Source organism: Schistocerca americana, chromosome 5, assembly GCF_021461395.2.
Source record: "Schistocerca americana isolate TAMUIC-IGC-003095 chromosome 5, iqSchAmer2.1, whole genome shotgun sequence".
In the NCBI taxonomy this organism is placed as follows: Eukaryota; Metazoa; Arthropoda; class Insecta; order Orthoptera; family Acrididae; genus Schistocerca; species Schistocerca americana.
In genome coordinates this window covers 177,324,717-177,346,680 of record NC_060123.1, presented here as the reverse complement: position 1 = coordinate 177,346,680, position 21,964 = coordinate 177,324,717, and the positions used below count along the sequence as shown (strand labels likewise).

Genomic DNA, 21,964 nt, shown 5'->3' with positions numbered 1-21,964 from the left:
TGCCCATTTAGGTTTATTGTCAATAAAGAAGTACATTATTGCTGGGTGTGGCATTGTAGAAGTACATTATTGCTGGGTGTGGTATTGTTATAGTCAGTCTGTTCTGAAACCTATGTTAGAGTGGATGTACATACTTCATCGAGAGTGTAGAATGTGTTTTGTGCTTTGTCCTGTGTGTAATTTGTATGTTATTTTTAGAGATTAACTGGACTGCAACAAAATGGATGAACAGTGCTCTGTTGGACGGATAGCAAGTGAATTGTGTCACAAAACAGTTTATGGTTAAGTTTCAAAAAACTTGAAAAATGTCAGTGACTTTGATGAAGTTAGACAAACTTTGTTTAAATTTTGAGTAAGTTCTTCTGTAACATCAGTGTGTGAGTATCATGAGAATAAATATATTCTGAAGTACAACCACATTTTTGGAAGAAAGTGCTTTGATCCACTTAAAGTTCATAAAAATCCTGTTCGAGGGAAATAAAACTTGACATTTGTCCTTGTTATGTGAGAGTGAAACAGCTTCCCAAGTGAAACGTGATTCCTGGATATGCTTTTCAGATGGAAGTGGTAGTCAGTATAAGAACAAAAAGAATTTTTCAAATCAGTGCAACCACAAAATAGACTTTGGATTGGAGGCTGAATGGCACTTTTTTGCATCTTGCCATGGTAAAAATGCATGTGATGGAATAGGAGGTACAACAAAACCTGAAATAAATAAAGCCAGCCTACAAAGACCAACCACAAATTCTCACAGTACAGGACATGTATATCTTTTGCAAGGATAATATTAAAGGCATTACCAATTTTCTGATCAAGAAAGAAGAAGTGGTTCTGCATATGAAAACAACACTTCAAACCACATTTGAAAACTCTATAGCAATAAAAGGAACAAGGCATTTCCACAAATTCCTTAAAATTGCAGAAAACTTAGTTTGATGCTATGTAACATCATAAACCGAAAGTTATGAGGATCATTGTGTCAGTAAAATTACATCTCTGTCTTTAACGTTTAATGTCATAGTGGCATGTGTGTATGATTGACAGTGGTGGCTTGCAGAGGTTGAAAGAATAAGTTTGGAAAACAATGATGTTTTGTGCATTTTTACCACCCTGTTGGCCCAAGAACATCATTCAAGAAAGCTACTAGTGACACAGTTTACTTACCACAGCGAATGGGTCGTCTGATTCTGTATCACAGAAGCTGTCTGAAGAAAAAGTGTTCTTAACTTTCACCATCAGGTTTAGGAACAGTTGTATCTCGAAGGATGTTAATTGAAAATAATAATTTTAAGTACGTCAAAATAATATAAATGTTATGAATATAACAGAGGGAAACATTTACCAACTGACATGCCTACACTGTGAAGCCTTCTATGTGGGAATGACCAGCAACAAACTGTCAGTTCACATGAATGGACACAGGCAGACAGTATTTGTTGGTAATGAGGATCACCCTGTGGCTAAATATGCCTTGGTGCACGGCCAGCACATCTTGGCACAGTGTTACACCATCTGGGTTATCTGGATACTTCCCACTGACACCAACCTATCATAACTCCGGAGGTGGGAACTTGCCCTACAATATATTCTTCTCCCCGTTACCCACCAGGCCTCAACCTCCGCTAATTTCAAGTTGCCGCTGCTCGTACCTCACCTGTCATTAAACATCTTCACCTCTGTACTTTGCCTCGACTGACATCTCTGCCCAACCTCTTTGCATTTACATATTTCTACCTGTGTCTGTATATGTGCGGATGGATATGTGTGTGTGTGCGTGTGTATACCTGTCCTTTTTTCCCCCTAAGGTAAGTCTTTCCGCTCCCGGGATTGGAATGACTCCTTACCCTCTCCCTTAAAACCCACATCCTTTTGTCTTTCCCTCTCCTTTCCTCTTTCCTGATGAAGCAACCTTGTGTTGCGAAAGCTTGAAATTTGTGTGTGTGTTTCTGTGTTTTTTATTGCCTCTATCAGTGTACCAATGCTTTCGTTTGGTAAGTTACAGCATCTTTGTTTTTAGGTATAATATAAATGTTATATATATATAAACAAAGAATATAAATGTTATATATAAAAATAAAGATGATGTAACTTACCAAATGAGAAAGCGTTGGTATGTTAACAGAGACAATAAAACACACACACACACACACACACACACACACACACACACACACACACAAATTTCAAGCTTTCACAACCCAAGGTTGCTTCATCAGGAAAGAGGGAAGGATAGGGAAAGATGAAAGGATGTGGGTTTTAAGGGAGAGGGTAAGGAGTGATTCCAGTCCCAGGAGTGGAAAGACTTACCTTAAAGGGAAAAAAGGACAGGTATACAACGCGCGCGCCCACACACACACGCACACACACACACACACACACACACACACACACATCTCCATCCGCTTTAATTTCTGTGATGTTTCCACTTTTGTATAAAATTCAGTACCTTACTTCAATAATAATTGATTATATCCCACCAATATCACACATGAATAGGCAACAGCCATAAGATCAGTTGTAATGTGAATTATCTCCTCAATTTCAAAAATTCATATCTTTGATCAGTCGGATATCAATGTTGAAATTTTTACAGTATGTTGCTATCATATAGGTGTACAAAATGTGCAAAAATCATATTTTTATACTCAGTCCCACCTGAGATGGTAACCCCAAACTTAACAAAATAAGGAAATTTTCAAATTTCAAAAATTCATAAAAAAATTAAGAAAACATTTGTGAGTGTTCTTGCTCTATATGAGGGTAGTAGTGTATGAGAACTAACTATAAGAAAAAAACAGACTCTCATAAATCTCTCCTTGTTTGTTATTTTTGGGCTTAAAAATTGGATTTTTGAAAATTTGGGTGCTAAGCTTTGGAGGTCATTTTTGCTGTTTTTTTTTTTTTTATTATTTAGGGTATTTTGTGTAATAGACAATGTTGTAGAGGACACTTCTCTAAAAGCAATCATCTCAATTGCAATGTTTTAACTTAACCCGTATATTTGCTATGTCTCTAAACTGAAACATTGTCGCGCGCTTACAAACGATATGGCCACCATTAAAGGTGAGTGATAAAATTTTTTTAAAAACTGTTTTGAACTTCTGAATTATAAGGTAATCACATATAAAAAATTAAAACATTTAAAAATGGTCAAGCAACCAACTTAATTTTTATTGGACCACTTCATTTGGACTGACCCTTATATGTTAGCTCTGGTGGTGAAAATTTAAAGACACTACAAAGAACATTGAATGATGTCAGTTACGGTATTGGAAATAGGTTGTTTCTTTTTGTGCCTCTCACAGGTTATCCAAAACTGTCTCCTTTTGGCTAAGGAAAACTAACGTATTGCCAACATACAAGCCATAGAGGAAAAGTGTCCAGGCTGGCTTTGCACCTGTTCTAGACTTACGCACTATTTTCTGTTTCTAGACAATCTTTTAAGAGATACTATAACAAATGTAAGGTAAAGATATTTGCAACATTTTTAGTGCTCTCATTGTTGAATGTTGTTTATGATTCTGTAGTATTGTTTCTGGATTTTCTGAGGATCAGTGACTAGTGACACAGCTGCTCATCCATTGCATGTGTAAACTTAACTCCCCAGAGCAGAAAGCTCTCAGAAAGGGCAGAATATAACAATAATTGTTGAAACTTGTGACACAAAGGCAGTAGTTGCTTTTCCATTAGCTAGTCAGTAGAATGTGCTGCCACATGTATATTAAAAAGTATTAAAACTGTAAAGAACATACTTCTGCGCAATTTGTTGAGGATAGCCAGTTAGAACCCTGGGCAGGGAAAAGAACTTCGATCACATCTGACAGTCCATTAAAATAATGATATTATTAACACAAATTATCTTTAAGTACCTGATCAATGTAATAAAATACTTAAATATGAAAGTATAATAATGCATAACTTGCAGAAAATCATGCTTGAACTCGAGACATAAGATAGGAAGTAGTGTAAACTGGCAAGCTTATTGTTAGTGGGTAAACATTGCACTCTGACAGTGACATTTCCTTGTCCAGAGGAAGTGTAGCAGAAGAGATACTGTAATCTTCTGTAGAGACATGTTTGGATTAGACAGTAATCTCATTATTTTTAAATACTTTCAGAATGTTGGTGATTTAGTGCATGTTATTACTGCTCCAGAATAATTATTACTGTTTGCGGAAGAGCTTTATCTTAGAACATCAACTGAAGTTGTAGACAGATGAATTCACAACATTTTAAGGACTGATGTGAGGGCCGATTGTATAAATGTTGGTGACGGGAGGTCAGTTTTGACATTAATTCAGAAAACTGAACTCTGTTTACAACTATGCTGTATTCTATAATACTAAACTTGGATCCACCAAAGGAGATTCCAGTTTGGTCTAAGTTAGCATGAAATATGCCTGGCAGCACTGCTAAAATTGGCTGTCGACACAATGATTGCAATTTGACTGCAGATATTATTTGTACATCATAGATACACAGCATTCGTATATTACCGTATTTACTCGAATCTAAGCCGCACCTGAAAAATAAGACTCGAAATCAAGGAAAAAAAAATTCCCGAATCTAAGCCGCACCTGAAATTTGAGACTCGAAATTCAAGGGAGAGAAAAGTTTTAGGCCGCACCTCCAAATCGAAACAAAGTTGGTCCATCGTAATATGAGACACAATTTAGGTCGAATGAATGACGATACAGCTACAGTAGTTTGGTTCGAGTCATAAGTTTAGCAGTTAAGCTTTACCAGGTAGCCATTTCTGTGCGTCAGGCCCGTATTTATACGGGTACCCTTCCTTTCTCACGTGCTTCGTCTGGTTTGAATCGATTGCTTATTTTTCTTTGATCTGATAAGTGCTGTTCCTTTTGCTATAGGTGTTTACGTCACTCTAAGCTGAAAATGCGTTATTGTACTGTGTCATGCATTGTTTGTCGCATTCTGATAATGTGCGTTTACGACCTGTCGCCGATCGCAGCATGGCTTCTTTTGTACGTGCTACCGCTGCTGACGATAAAAAAAAGAGGAATTGTCTCATTAGCGAAACAATGGCAAGTGGGTGCTATTTGTTGTTACTTACACTGCTGCTTTCTTTGATACTGATCAACAAGGACCAAATAATAGACTGCGTATGATAGGTGTTCTGAACGAGAGTTAGCTAAAATTTTTCGCCGTTGAAAATCTCTGCAGACGCCTCTTTTGTACATTACATTCTGCACAGAAATTAGTCGTCTTAGATTTAAAAATCTAGTCAATTGCCGTGCTTCATTTTTGACTGTATCACTATTAGGCATAAGAATAATATGAATATAAACATGACATGATATGTATATTCTTCCGCGTTTGCTGTTGTCTCACACTAGTTTTGTAGTTAATTAGGCAGACAGGATTTAAATGAGATAGCAGCAAATACGAAGGAATACATGGCAAAATGTTTATATTCATATTATTCTTATGGTGAAGAGAATACTGCATGTGATTCTCAATTCATAAAAGTTCCTATTAGCAACCATCTCTTCTCACAGGTAGGAAAAAATTCAGAACGTAGAGTTGGCCATATTGACAAACATCCCAAACAGTCTTGCCAGTCGGATTTTCATAGTACATTGAAATGCTGGTACATTCGAAGATGAACAATACGGAATTTGTATTTACTTCATTCGATAATGTATGAAAATGCAGTGGTCGAAACTCGAGGTGGAGGAAAAAAGCTCATCTTCCACCTTTTTTTAAACTTATTTACTGACTCAGAAGTTTTGGCGCCAGTATTTATCTTCATGCCTGCAAAGCATGCCTGTGTAGTGCTACATATATTTGACGGCAGAAGTTAGTTGTGGCGGCACCTACCAACATTTTTCAGAACTTCCGCTTACTTTGCACTCGATTCTAAGCCGCAGGCGGTGTTTTGGATTACAAAAACCGGAAAAAAAGTGCGGCTTAGATTCGAGTAAATACGGTAATTGTATTTGTTATAAAAGATGTCTTATTGTAAAAATGGAGGGAAGTAAACAGAAAAAAGAGGGATCTTCAAATTTCTCCCCATACACACAAGATTTGTTGCTGGAAATCTTATTGGGCCAATATGACAACACAATAGAATGGAAAAAATGATAAAGTCTCTGTGATCAACAAGGAAGTGGTGTAATTGTTTTTATGTAAATATATTGTGAATAGACACCGCACTCTTGCCTTGTGACTACTGTTAGCTTCCCTTTCTCATGATACTGCAAGCTTGTAGACAGATTTCCATCCTGAAGTTATACGCGTTGCTTTGTGTACATTTTAATACACTCTGATTAAGCTTAGCATCTGAGATTGCTTTTATGTTTAACTAAAACCAGCCATGATGATTCCTAAATATCTCTGCACTTTTGCCACCAGGAGACTTGATGGGGATTTGGGTGCAGTCAGTTGCACCTAAGATAATAGGAAAACATACAATTTGACAAAAATCACAATGGGTTTTCATGTCATTTTCTTCTACAGGCATTTTGACGAATGTTTTTAGTGAGGCAATGCAGCCCAATACCTTGTTGACAGCTCTGTAAGCTTTTGCTACATATTTTTCAAATCGCATTGCTATCTGAAAGCTGCCTATAGCATAAAATTATTATGTTAAAAGTAGCATCCACATTAGAGTCAGTAGTAGGTTTCTTTTGATGAGTTTCAACTGATACTCTCTCAATTTCTGCACACTATTTTTCTCCCAGTGAAAATTCAGCTTAAATGATTTATCATTTGATTGCAAGAAGGGGTTCACCCTTTGTCGTCCTCAGTAGACATGCTGGAATACTGAGATATCTTTAAAGGAAACAATATAATTGATATTGTTTAAGGTTCTTGCACAAAGAATACTGCCCTCAAGTGACCTAGAAGGCTCAAAAGACAAAGCATGGTATGGTTTTAAAATTTAGTGTTGTTTCTTTATCAATACAGTAAAGAAAGTAGTACCAAGGGGAAAGAAAATCTGAGAACTGAATGGGTTTGAGCTTGAGATCCTCTGCACTATATGCCAGAGTGCAGCCTCTTGAGCTATCGAATCAATCGCATGAACACTGCCTTGCACATATCACCTTAGTAAATAACTTACATAGACTTGCTTTTAATTTATGCACCCATGCACATGCAGTTGTTATAACTGTTTAAACACATGTTTGGTAGTTAAAAAATTAATGCATATTGTATAGTTACTGCTGGTCAAGGCAAGAGGGCACATTTATACAGGACGTTCAGTCATTATTGGCTGGTGTCCAAATTTAGATAAATATTTTTAATTTTCCTTACTCTGCTGCTTAGTTTCTATAAAATGCCCTTAAGCTAATCACACAAATTAAGAGATGTCTCCAAGAATTGTTATGCGGTCAGTTGTTATCTGCATTCACTGCTTACATAGTAGTTGATAATTTCCTTAACATAATGTTACAAATCGAAGGGGGGGGGGGGATAATAATTCAAGCTTCAGCAGTGTGGGAGTGGCATAGTATCACATATTTACTTGTTTATAGCAACTATTTCATTATTTCAGTACACAAAACAAAAGTGTTGTTTTACAATGTCATGTCATTGTACATTGATAATTACATTTTCCCCCGAGTTTGATCTACAAATTTTTACCTGTCAAAGTTCATCCTACTTCACAGTGATATGATGTGGATTTAACATTTATACAGAACAGATTTCCGAGTTAAGCTTTATCTGAGGTTGTTTTCTTTGTTAACCCAAGGTCAAATGCTGTATACAGTTGGCCCTGAAATAACTGTTGTCCTGAGTCTTCCACCAATGTTCCATACGACTACATAAAGGTAGACCCCATCACAATATGACACAACATTGAGAATGGGATTTCCTCAGTCGGAATGTGATGGGATAGTGTATTTGCATTGATAAATGCCAATAAAACTTACATAGGTAATACTGTGGCTACAGAGCAAGCTACAAAATCATCTGTTTCCCACCATGTAAGTATGACATGAAAGCTATGGTATCAGTGTGTTAAATATCCTGGAGCACTATAGAACAGGTTTCTTGTCTGCAGGCAGCTGCTATTGATTCATTGAGCCCGTTGGTCATAAGCCTGGGAGAGACCCCTACAGTAAGGTACAGAAATTTGAAAAGGAGCACTGGAAGAGTTATCTCATCAAAACATTGTTGTTAAAATTATTATAAGTATTTTTGCTTCTGGCCCAGGGAATCATCTCAGATTACGGTAGTTGGAGGTTGAGGGTGGTGAAATTTTCAGTTTTCTTGCCCTAATGTTGCGCCGTAAGATCACACATCGTTAGTTTTAATTTTATATATTGACAAGTTATGTCTCAATTGTACCAGTATGTTTATTTTTAATGATCATCTGAAAGTTATAAATATGTTATCATTTAGGTGATGGTTCTGCTGCAGGTGTGTTTCTGATTGATAGGTGCTTTAAATGAATAAAAAAAACACTATCGTCATTTCATAGACTGTCAATTTTGCTTCAGTGAAACTTTACTTAGCTTGCATTTGTCTTTGTGAGCGACCCTAAATACCTCTTCTCCCCACACTCCTCTCTTAAATGGCCGAGGAAAATATAAACACAAAATAGTTTATTCTCTGATGTGAGACAAAATAGTTCAAATACAAGTATACGGTCTTACTTTCAACTGTATTTTCAGCGACAACAACGTGAAGAAGCCATGAGAAAAGCACAGGCTAAGGAGGCACTGAATAAACCAATGACACCTGAAGAACTTCAAGCAGAAAAAAAGAGACAACAGAAATTACAAGAAGAAGCTGACTTGCTAGTGGCAATGGAGACATTCGGTAAGCAATCCTACAGCATTACACTTCAATCCCACTTCCATATCATTCTCCCAATGTAGTGTTACTACAGTATATTGAAAACTACTATGAATATGCATTTAATGAACTGATAATATTTTAATCTAAGAAAATAAAGATGTGTAGTTGGTGTACTGCTTTGTTTTATGAATATGTTTATGTTAAAGTGGTGAAGCTGTAGAGCTTGCTATAATGTGCAATAGGGTGCAAATGTTCACAGGTAGCAGTTTGTCATTGGTGAACAGAAAAAATTTTCTGCAGCCAAGATTACTTCGTGTTTATATTTTATTTCGCAATGACCAGTCTTGACAATATCTTGCTGTCATCATTGGACCCTCAATGTACCAAAAGTAAAGAATTGCAAAGAGAATTTATCACAGTGTACAAGCCCATTGTTAGTGATGAGAAGTATGTGAGCATTTGTTTACATACCTGCAGAAAATTCTTATTAACATTCATACATGGCACCCATACATAACACTTTCTATTCAAACACACAAAAAAGAATATTTAAAATATCAGGTGCGTGAACTGGATGCCTAGGAGTGGAGGTGAAGGAACTAGAAAGTGCAATCGTATCCCAACCACATCAGAGGAGAATCTGGATTTATGGTCTGTGAGATCACACTTTGTCACCCACACCGTGGTGTGTGAATTATGGTATGCTAAAATAGCACATTATTTGTGTTATGCCTATTCACACTAGAGCCAGCAGTATTTGCCTTAGGGGTGTACAGAATAAGTTTTTCGATTAGAAAATCAAATTTTGGGAAAATGCATTTTTTAAATATGTAGTCTCCCCTTCAAAATTATGCAGCGCACAGGAAAGTTATCTTTTCTATTGGCTACAGACAGTTGACTATCGATTTTGTCTGATTTGTATTGTTTGCTTTGTGAATAAATCTGTTGCGTGTTGCGAAAGTCAACATATGGTGAAGTCATTAAATTGTCACCCCTTCAGCATACCAAGATGTAGACTGAAGGTATTTAAAAAGCGTGTAAATTGGCCAAGAAGTAAAGGGTACTCAGAAATCGTCTGATTCATCGTCTTCAGCAGTATTCGACATCCGAGTAGCGTTTAATCTCTACGCTGATGGTGATACATTGAGTGATGCTGCTGCCATTACAACTGAAAGTGCTTCAAAACTAGCTGGAATTGAAGAACGATACAAGAAACTAAATGCTGGAACTACAAAATACAAGATAATAGATGTCTAGAGAGCAGTGTGTGCTGCAAACAATGTGCAAAATGTAGTGTTTCACTGAAAACATACATGTAGGACTAGCTTGCGAATTAGAGTTAAGGTGCAATTATTGCAAACATAGTCTTTTTTTTTTTTTTTCAATTTCTTGCATGTTCCTGCAAATGCAAGTAAAGAATACAATGTAAACGCTAGACTGGTTTATTGATTACAGTCTATAGGTAATGCCTGGGCTGCAGGTGCCATGTTATGTGGCGTGCTGAACCTCCATGCTCTACCCTCAAAATTTGATAAACACATCATTACAAGAGATTTTGCTATTGAAGATATAGCACAGGAAAATATGAAATATGCTGTTGAGGAAGCTATTTTTGAAAAAATAATGAAGGGGTTTGCTTGTCCGTAGCTTTTGAAGTGAGCTAGCAGAAGAGAGGCTACACACACAGGTGTGTGCACTGGCAAGATAGTTGATGTGGCAGTACTTTCCCCACAGCTCGTGGTCTCACAGTTGCGTTCTCGCTTTCTGAGCACAGGGTCCCAGGTTTGATTCCCAGCATGGTCAGGGATTTTCACCTGCCTCAAGATGACTGTGATTGTGTTGTCCTCATCATTTCATCATCATTCATGTAGGTGTCTAGATTGGACTGAGCAAGGGTTGGGAATTTCTACAGGTGCTGATAACCGCGCAGTTGAGCGGCCCACAAACCGAACATCATCAGTACTTTCCAAGCATTGCAGATGCAAGGATAGAAGGGAAAGTAAACGTAAAAATCATTACATGACAAATTATTATGGTCCAATTGGTATTATGGAATTTGCTGGAGTAAGAAGTAGTTACACTCAGAAAAATGGCACAACATTCAACACACAAATTTTCTTGGAGTTAGTGACTCAAAAGCATTGAAAGAAATTGAGGAACTTAGTCCCTATGGGAACAGTGTCAGCATTTGCAAACTAGTCCTATTCAGAAAAGGATGAGCTCAAGACTTCGAAGGCTCAAGGCTAGCATGAAGGGCAAGAAATTTGGTGATGGAAAAACTTGAGATGGTAAAACAGGCTGTCAGCCGCTGCTATAAACTATATTCAGAAGTGCTATGGTCTAGCAATTAGGCAGAAATAATGAAAAGTGCTGGCTGGGTTGTGGGTCGCCGCTGCCACAGAAAGAGAGAGAGATTCAAGGAGTGAGAATCCCCAACGTGAACTGTGTCTTCATGAAGAAGGTAGTTGGTGCAAGTACTGTAGATGCAAGGTGATTTTACAATTACCCTCATTGTATTCCTCCTGCTAGTTTGCATAATAGAACCAATATTTTGAGACCTCACAGATATTAGTGAACTAAAGAAATGTCCTCATGACTCGACTCAAAATAAAATAAAAATGAGTGTGTGAACAATGTGTTACGGAAAAGACTACCTATAACTATGTTTTTGGGTATCAACACTCTTCATTTGGGCATTTATGATGCTATTTCATCTGTACTAAAGTACAAAATGTTGCAGAAGGTGGAGCTCTGTGTAGGATTACGAACTGCAGATGCTATGCTTTGTTTAGAGATAGAATGGCTCAGGTCTTCAGGTAATGCAGTAAAAATCTATTCAAAGATGGCTAGACAGCATAGGAGAGTCGTCAAGTGGAAGCTGTTGGACAATTCTGATGACACTAACTATGATGCATCATTGAAGTAAAAACTTTGAAGCTCAGTTCCCATAGCTTCAATTTTTCTTCTGCATATAATGTCCATTTTCTCTGTCTACTTATTGTAGAAAAATGAAATTCTCAGTTGTTGTTCCCTAAGGCCTTCTGATATATCTGAATTAAGAGATCTGTGAAATTATTTTGTATTAAGGGTTTTGTGTTTTATAATACTTGTTAAAATGTATAACTTTTTTAACATTTAGAAAAAATAAAATGTGTGTCTCTTTTTCCCAAATGATTAATTCATAAAAGTAGCCCATACGTTCGTGTTCTGTAAAAGATCGAGAATATAGGCTCAATGACTCATGAGAAAATGTTTGTAACTTTTGGCCAATTTAACATTTTAAGCTTAGGACATCCCATACATATCTATGTAGATATCAAGTACTCTGTCCATTGTTTGTATATTTGGGATCTCATGGTGTACTGATTGTCCAGTATAGTTTTTGTAAGAATGTCAGTAATTCTGTAAGAATTAATTACCCTGACTATAAGACTGTCAAGTATTGACATGGCACATACGCACAACCTGTTGACCATTTATGGAACAGCTTGCTCTACCATAGGCTGCTTGTCCACTCAGTTTCTTCTGTGATGTGCTATGATGATGACCGCACTTTCTATTTTGTTGACCTCTGCTCCTGGGCACATAGTTTTCACAACGGAATTTTTTATATTTTCTCTTTTGTGTTGGACAAGCCAATGTGGTGTCTTTTCCTGTATACGGAAAGTGTTCTCATTGTAATCGTTGTGTGAATGCATGTTAATAAGAATTCTCTGAAGATATGTAGACAAGTGCTTATGTACTTCTTATCACTGATAATTTGTTTATACAAAGCAGTAAATTCTTTTTGTAATGGCTTGACTATCAGTATGTTGTAGATCTGACGATGACAGCAATATACTGCCGAAATTGCTCATTGTGAAATAAAATAAAAAATACCGACCTATCTTGGTTGCAGGAGATTTTTGTATTCACAGTATGAAAGGTGTTAGTAGGTTTACATTTTCTCTCTGAAAACATGACTAGCTGGCTATATACGTAACTGTATTTTTCATGTTATAAGTTTGTGGGCTTTATGCCTTTGCAGTATTATTAATAGTAGTATTCTAATACTGTATTTACTTTCAGGTGTTAAAGAAATTGTATCAACTGGAATAGATGGAATGAATCCAGACAGCAAAGAGGAATTTGACCAATTCAGAGAAGCTCTCTGTAAAAAGATTAATCATTATTCAAAGTCTCCTCATTTTCCTGAATTTGCTGAGGAACTAATTAGGAATATATGTGTGAATTGTAAGTGAAAGACTAAATGATCTTACAATCATTTTCCAGTTTGAAAATGAATTTCATGTTTTTGATAAATTTTGTTTGTGCAGTATAAGTTACTGAACATGTTACCATGTGGCAGCAGGAGAGATCACAAATACAGGTTAAAGAAATGTGCAACCTTTCATAACCTGTGGTTCCATCTTCTGGCAAAAAGTATGGAACGGGAAGGAAGAGGTATGAAGGAAAAGGACTTGCAAGGATTAGGAAATGGGGAGAGTTTGGAAAAGTCACCCAGAATACCAGGTCAGGGGAGACTTACCAGACAGAATGAGAAACGTGTATCTCCTCCTCATCCTGTGTGGTAAGTCTTTTCAGACCCGGGGTTCTGAGTGACTCATCCAAACTCTACTGATTTCCTATACTTCAGTCCTTTACCTTCATCTCTCTTCCACACCTTCCACCATTCTGACAGAAGAGGGAGCCACCGACTTCGAAAGCTTGGACATTACTTTGACCTTTATATGTTTTTTCTCCCTTGATTATATCCATCCAGTTATATTTTCAAAATCTGATTTTTTTTTATATGAACATGTTATCCGTTTATATCATTTATATGTAAGGAATGCAGGATAACCACAAGATTGTAGAGCAAGTTGAATGTGCAGTAGTAGCCTGTTTGTGCCATGATTTCTTTTGGTAACTCGGATTGTTGATGGTAGTAATGTGTATGTTCATATTGTGTTCACAAGGTGTATCATGGGATGATCTTCAAGCAGAAAGTGTACAATTCAGTTCTACTAACAAAATTATGGAGTGAGAGAAGACACCCCCCCCCCCCCCCCATAACAAAAATGGCTTGGTTTTAAGATGTGTTATGAATCATGCAACTGCATAATTTATAAAAAGATTTTTGGCGTGCTTATTCTCAAATTGTTATCCATTGACATGAGATGCAACAGCTGTCCTGGGCCCACATGCAGTTTTCTCAAAGGGAGAATCATTGTCATTCTGTTTCACAGAAGACACACCCTTGTTGTTTCTGCTTCTTGCACTAAGGTGCAGGTTCCAGGCTTGCTGACACTCTGTGGTTACGCCTGGGAGACATGAACAGCTGACAATGGTTTAGCATAACTTCCAGCAAAAAAAAAAAAAAAAAATGAAAGTTCACCTGAATAGCAGGTGAAAAATTTTATTCAGGAATGGTTGTTTCGAAAAGAGAAAATAAAAAAACTACAGTACAGCGATAGATTACAGACATGTAATGTCTCGCGTTTTGCACCCATGTGGTAACATCGTGACATATTCTTTCACAAAAACAGTCCTCCATCTACATGTATTATGTGGCCTACCTGAGCAATGTTGAGATGCTTCAGTATTCCCAAAATAGCTGCTAACTCAGCACAATTTTTCGGCATACCAAGAACCATTTGGAATCAATGCAAATGACTTTGCAATGAAAACAAATTAGTATTAGTATTTATTCAACCATGAATATTTTTACCCTGATGTAGGGTTGTTAGGTTAATAAAAGAAAAATATGTCTCCTTGGTTAATTTAGTTACTTGGACATTAGAGTGTGTTCTGTGGCGTATATAACGAAAATCAACAGGGGTCTAAATACTGGCCAAGGAAGTCTGCATTATATTTAACATATGACCAGTGCTGTAAATACATCATCTGCATTCCAGAAAGCATTCACGAAAAGCCTGCAAAGTGACAGGTGGTACTGTCACAGGACTTGCAACAGTTTGTCTATTTCCTTCTTTCTCGTCCCCTCCCCTCCCGCCTTTCACCTCTGATAGTCACATTGCAGAAAGGCCGTAACTTGTATTTTTTGGAAAGCAGGAGTTTGTAATACTGAGGGTATATGCCACAGGACAACCAGAAAATCTGGGGAAAACCCAGGATTTTTTTCAACCGGGAGAAAGCCAGGAATTTTTCATTTCCTTACTTTTGAGTTAAATTTTTATAATTTTGACTGGTACTCTGATACTCTGACAAAGAATTTTACTTTAGCTTGCTACTGTAGAATAATATTGCAGCAATAAAACACAAACGAGAGAGAAACACCAATGTAATACTTACGAAAAAACACAGTGTACACATGTGTTCACTGACAGCAAAATGCGTCAAAGGCTTTACGACGAAGATTACGCAATACTTCATAACACCTGCTTTCGGTGAGTGTGATGTCACAAAAGTTAACGTTTCTAGCAGGTCGCGGGAAAATATTCCAAATGGTGGTTCGAGAAGCGTTACTTTCAAAGTAAATTTCGTTTTCCACTAGGTGAATTATGTTACATGTGAAAATGTGCGATGAATTTCTTAAGTTGCAGAGCGATTGACTCTCATTCAAAACTTAAGACTTTGAGGACCAGTGGCTTAGAAAAATTTTGGGCCGAGAAAACAAGAAATTTGTGTCATCATTTAAAATTTTACTGGCTTATTTGTGTTTGATATATCTTACAGGGTAATGCTTGCAAAAGAAAGAAAGAAAAACTATTGTATGTGAAAGGTTAGCTGTTCTTTTAGCTATACTACATGTATATTAATTTAAACCATAGACTTTTCCTATTTGTTTATCCGCTCTACTTAACAGTGATGTAGCTATTGGCTGACTACATCAGGTGTCTTATGTTCTGAATATGTGCTTTCATTTGCTGGCAAGATAACGTGACTTGAGCTGTGATTGGCTGACAAAAGCATGTAGCAATCTGTATTTCAGTGCTTCAGAAACTAATGTGCTGTGGAGTCCATATTAATACTTAAGTAACACGAAAATATGCAGTGTACATGTTGCTGCACATCAAAGATCTTCTCAAAACTCATTACTTTTTTTGCTGGGTTTCATTTCTTAAAGTGCTAGGAAGTGGTGCATAAAACCTTTACCACTTAAGGAATTGATAAGTTTTGCAGTTCCAAGGAATATTTTCTCCCAGAAAAAGTGTATTTTCACCCAGGTAAAAGTGTATTTTTCCCAGGAAAATTCTGAGAATTCTTTTTCCTTGTTTGCATATACACATTGTAATAGAACAGAGTTAAAGGTTGGAGTACGAGAGGCTGATAAGGCTTAGGATCTAAGAAAGGTCCCAAGAAAAGTCATCCAGGGCCTCGATTGATGGAGACTTGACAGACAGGATGAGACTATATATGTTGTTGTTGTTGTTGTTGTTGTGGTCTTCAGTCCTGAGACTGGTTTGATGCAGCTCTCCATGCTACTCTATCCTGTGCAAGCTTCTTCATCTCCCAGTACCTACTGCAACCTACATCCTTCAGAATCTGCTTAGTGTATTCATCTCTTGGTCTCCCTCTACGATTTTTATTTATTTATTTATTTATTTATTTATGCATTTATTTTACCTGGCAAAATTAGGGCCTTCAGGCCCTCTCTTACACCTAACCAGGCATACTTAGATTCAACAAATTTCAGTGTCTACAGAAAATTAGGACATGTAACATGTTATACAGTATTAATGTTAAAGGAAAAAAATAGAGATTATAAAAGTAGTACAATGATAATTATAACAATCAAAAAATAATTATAACAATCAAGAATAATAAAAATAATAATAATAATGATAATAATAATAATAATAATAATGACTATGTATATGAAAGTAAACATATTTTTCTTTTATGAGTGTCAGTCCTATTGCTAGTTGGGAATTTTCTCGTTATATTCTTGCAGCTTGTGAGTTATTCTCATCAAGCAGAGACATAAGACGATGGAATGGGGTGAAAGAGATATAGAAGAGGTAGATAGGTTAGAGGAAGAGAAATAGAATGGTAAAATTCGAAGCTATTATGGAGAGGAGAAAGAAAAAGATGAGGGGGGGCACAACAATGGTGGCTATACCGTCCCTAATATGTAAGTCTTAAGTTCCCTCTTGAATGTTGAGTGGTTTTGGATAAGACGCAGATCACAGGGGAGCGCGTTCCATAGTCGTATGGCTGAGATGGAGAATGACACGGAGAAAGATTTTGTGTTATGTAATGGTACAGCCAAGATGCTAGACGTATCCGATCTGGTATTGCGGTTGTGGAATGATGATAGGTGTTTAATGTGAGAAGATAAGTATTGGGGGCACCAGTGGCTAAGAAATCGATGAAGTAAGCACATCGTGTGGAGATGGTGTGCCTTATGTGGGCGTATCCAACCTAGCTGGGAGTATGAAGGACTGATATGATCATACAACCGTATGTTGCATACGTATCCAACACAAGCATTCATCACTAGCTCGAGGCATCTCGAATTTTCATTATTTGTGCCATGTTGAACTACATCACAGTAGTAAAGATTAGGCAAGACTAGTGTTTGGACTAATTTTTGTTTAACATGGGTTGGAAATATTTTTCTAAATTTTTGAATTGCATGTAGGGAGGAGAGCGATTTCCGGCAAGCTGTGACTGTTTGTTCTTCCCAGTTTAGGTGTTCATCCAAGATTATTCCAAGGTCTTTTACTGTTTTTTGGTATGGTAGTTGGGTACCATTGATGAGTATTTGAGGGACTGTTTCGCGAAAGTACCGACTGATTAACTTTGGATGAGATATAAGTATGACCTGGGATTTCTTGGGGTTTAGTTTCAGACCTAGGTTCTGTGCCCATCGAGAAACAGAGCAAAGATCTGCGTTCACACTTGCTACTGCGTCAGCAATGTTCTTGGGGCTTGCACTTATGTACAGTTGGATGTCGTCGGCATATAGATGGTAGTTGCAGGAGTGAATCACTGAAGAAATATCATTAATGTACAGTGAGAAGAGTAATGGACCAGGGACGGAGCCTTGGGGAACTCCAGAGCGCACGTTTTTCCATGATGACTTTTCCGACCCACAAATGACTTGTTGACTTCTGTTTTTGAGGTAGCTGTCGAACCAGTGTATTGCGCTGTTTGAGAAATTCAGCTGCTTCATTTTAATTAGTAATATATCAAAGTCAAACCCTCCACGCTGCCCTCCAATACTAAATTGGTGATCCCTTGATGCCGCAACACATGTCCTACCAACCGATCCCTTCTTCTAGTCAAGTTCTGCCACAAACTTCTCTTCTCCCCAATCCTATTCAATACTTCCTCATTAGTTATGTGATCTACCCATCTAATCTTCAGCATTCTTCTGTAACACCACATTTCAAAAGCTTCTATTCTCTTCTTGTCCAAACTATTTATCGTCCATGTTTCACTTCCATACATGGCTACACTCCATACAAATACTTTCAGAATGACACTTAAATCTATACTCGATGTTAACAAATTTCTCTTCTTCAGAAACTCTTTCCTTGCCATTGCCAGTCTACATTTTATATCCTCTCTACTTCGACCATCATCAGTTATTTTACTCCCTAAATAGCAAAACTCCTTTACTACTTTAAGTGTCTCATTTCCTAATCTAATTCCCTCAGCATCACCTGACTTAATTCGACTACATTCCATTACCCTCGTTTTGCTTTTGTTGATGTTCATCTTATACCCTCCTTTCAAGACACTATCCATTCCATTCAACTGCTCTTCCAAGTCCTTTGCTGTCTCTGAGAGAATTACAATGTCATCGGCGAACATCAAAGTTATTATTTCTTCTCCATGGATTTTAATACCTACTCTGAATTTTTCTTTTGTTTCCTTCACTGCTTGCTCAATATACAGATTGAATAACATCGGGGAGAGACTACAACCCTGTCTCACTCCCTTCCCAACCACTGTTTCCCTTTCATGTCCCTCGATTCTTATAACTGCCATCTGGTTTCTGTACAAATTGTAAATAGCGTTTCACTCCCTGTGTTTTACCTCTGCCACCTTCAGAATTTGAAAGAGATTATTCCAGTCAACATTGTCAAAAGCTTTCTCTAAGTCTACAAATGCTAGAAACGTAGGTTTGCCTTTCCTTAATCTAGCTTCTAAGATAAGTTGTAGGGTCAGTATTGCCTCACGTGTTCCAACATTTCTACGGAATCCAAACTGATCTTCCCCGAGGTCGGCTTCTACTAGTTTTTCCATTTGTCTGTAAAGAATCCATGTTAGTATTTTGCAGCCGTGACTTATTAAACTGATAGTTCGGTAATTTTCACATTTGTCAACACCTGCTTTCTTTGGGATTGAAATTATTATATTCTTCTTGAAGTCTGAGGGTATTTCACCTGTCTCATACATCTTGCTCACCAGATGGTAGAGTTTTGTCAGGACTGGCTCTCCCAAGGCTGTCAGTAGTTCTAATGGAATGTTGTCTACTCCCGGGGCCTTGTTTTGACTCAGGTCTTTCAGTGCTGTGTCGAACTCTTCACGCAGTATTATATCTCCCATTTCATCTTCTTCTGCATCCTCTTCCATTTCCATAATATTGTCCTCAAGTACATCGCCATTGTATAGACCCTCTATATACTCCTTCCACCTTTCTGCTTTCCCTTCTTTGCTTAGAACTGGGTTTCCATCTGAGCTTTTGATATTCATACAAATGGTTCTCCTTTCTCTGAAGCTCTCTTTAATTTTCCTGTAGGCTGTATCTGTCTTACCCCTAGTGAGATAAGCCTCTACATCCTTACATTTGTCCTCTAGCCATTCCTGATTAGCCATTTTGCACTTCCTGTTGGTCTCATTTTTGAGACGTTTGTATTCCTTTTTGCCTTCTTCATTTACTGCATTTTTATATTTTCTCCTTTCATCAATTAAATACAGTATTTCTTCTGTCACCCAAGGATTTCTACTAGCCCTTGTCTTTTTACCTACTTGATCCTCTGCTGCCTTCACTACTTCATCCCTCAAAGCTACCCATTCTTCTTTTACTGTATTTCTTTCCCCCATTCCTGTCAATTGTTCCCTTATGCTCTCCCGGAGACTCTGTACAACCTCTGGTTTAGTCAGTTTATCCAGGTCCCATCTCCTTAAATTCCCATCTTTTTGCAGTTTCTTCAGTTTTAATCTACAGGTCATAACCAATAGATTGTGGTCAGAATCCACATCTGCCCCTGGAAATGTCTTACAATTTAAAACCTGGTTCCTAAATCTCTGTCTTACCATTATATAATCTATCTGAAACCTGTCAGTATCTCCAGGCTTATTCCAGGTATACAACCTTCTTTCATGATTCTTCAACCAAATGTTAATATATATAAGTGTTATATATATGGATTTGTTGGGATCAACGTATATCTGAAGAACTTGAGAACTTAGAAAATGAGATAGAGGGTCTTATGAAAGAGAGAAATGAGTGAGAAGTTACTCTTCACTTATCTGTGACTACTACTATTCACGGCTGCCTTGAAGATACTTGGCATGGGGGCTAGCTCAGACGATACAAACTTAATGTTTCCAATGGGCACTGACAGCTATCCCTCAATGACAACGTATTTTCTTGGAGTGTACAGATAGTAGTCCCCTTCCGTTCACTTCAAAGTTCTCAGGTTTTCAAATTTCCTGTAATACCAACAATCCATTTTACCCTCTCATCCTGTTCACTAAATCTTCCTTGATCTGTGGCCTGGTTGTTATTTACTTGTATTTTGTATGTATCTTAACCCTTACCAGTCTCTCTCTTCCTTTTACTCTCCTCTATTAGGAGAAGGAGCCACTGGTCTCGAAAGCATGAAATTTCCTGTTTCCACCTGTTGCCACTTTAGTTTTAACTAAGCATATTACACAAGGTGTGATCAAAAAGTAATGGGAATTTTTTAATTTCGTGGGCTTAATACATCTGATTGTAAATTTATTTATTTATTTTTTTCTAAATCATGATGGTGCACTTGTATGCTTGCAGTTTCAGCTCTTTTGATTATTTAGTTTGTTTGCAGTTCAAAAGGTTATACATGTTTATGAGTGTTCAGTGAATTTCTACTTTAGAAAAAGATGGAGCCAAGAATTTGCATTAAATTTTGCTTGCAAAGTGGAATACACTGCAACACTGTATTCGAAATGTTGACCGTGGCTTTTGGCTACTATGAGTAAGACAAGAGTTTGCGAGTGGTATTAACGTTTCAAAGAGGGTCCAGAGCACATTGGAGATGACAGCCACCCTGGGTGCTCTAGCACATCAGCTACTGACGACAATGTTGGTGAAATAAAGAAAGTGGTTCTGCAAAATTGCTGAATCGTCATCAGAGGGGTTGCTGGTGATGTGGACATATCCTTACACTCATGCCAAGCAATCTTTAAGGATGTTTTGGGCATGAAACATGTAGTGACCAAGACTGTTTTGAAATTACTGAATTTCAGCCAAAAACAGCATCGCTTGGACATCACTCAGAAATTGCTAAATGAAGTCAACAATCACCCAGAACTTCTTTAGAAGGTTATAACAGGTGACGAAACATAGGTATATGGGTATGATGTCGAAACCAAGGCCCAGTTGTCCCAATGATAACTGGCTGAGGAGCAAAGACTGAAAAAAATTTGACAAGTTAGATCACATGTGAAGGTTCTTCTCACTGTTTTTTAGATTACAGTGGGATATTGCATCATGAGTTCCTGCCTTCTGGTTGTACGGTCAGTACTGTCTGGAAGTTATGTGCCATTTGTGTGAAGCAACCCAAAGAAAATGACCAGAATTATGGCAAAGCCACTAATGGAAATTGCAACACAATAATGCTCTCACTTCAATGTTTATTCATGATTTTTTGGCAAAAAAACAAAACCAGTATGTTGCCTCAGCCTTCATATTTGCCAGACATGACCCCTGTGACTCCTTTTTATTTCCAATGCCGAAGAGAACTATGAAAGGATGTCATTTTGCCACCATTGATGAAATAAAAACAGAATCACTGAAGGAGCTGAACACCATGATGGAAAGTGAGTTGCAGAAGTGCTTACAAGATTGGTAAAAGTGCTGGCACAAGTATTTTGTTTGCGTGGGGGGATTACTTTGAAGGGAACAAAATTGTCATTAGTGAATAAATAGATTCTTTAAGAAATATGAAAATTCCTATTACTCTTTGGTGACATGGTGACACCTCAAAACCTATTACTCCTTGGTGACACCTCACAAATGCTTCAATGGTTACGA

The 21,964-nt window shown here is 37.4% G+C and overlaps 1 protein-coding gene across 1 annotated transcript in view; it reads left to right on the top strand.

The window, feature by feature from the left end:
• LOC124615615 (eukaryotic translation initiation factor 3 subunit J) overlaps positions 1 to 21,964 on the top strand; it is a 65,511-nt gene that overhangs the window by 27,975 nt on the left and 15,572 nt on the right. The window contains exons 4-5 of the mRNA XM_047143620.1: positions 8,643 to 8,790; positions 12,838 to 13,002. Of these exons, the coding sequence (XP_046999576.1) occupies positions 8,643 to 8,790; positions 12,838 to 13,002 (313 nt within the window). The remainder of the gene's footprint in view (positions 1 to 8,642; positions 8,791 to 12,837; positions 13,003 to 21,964) is intronic.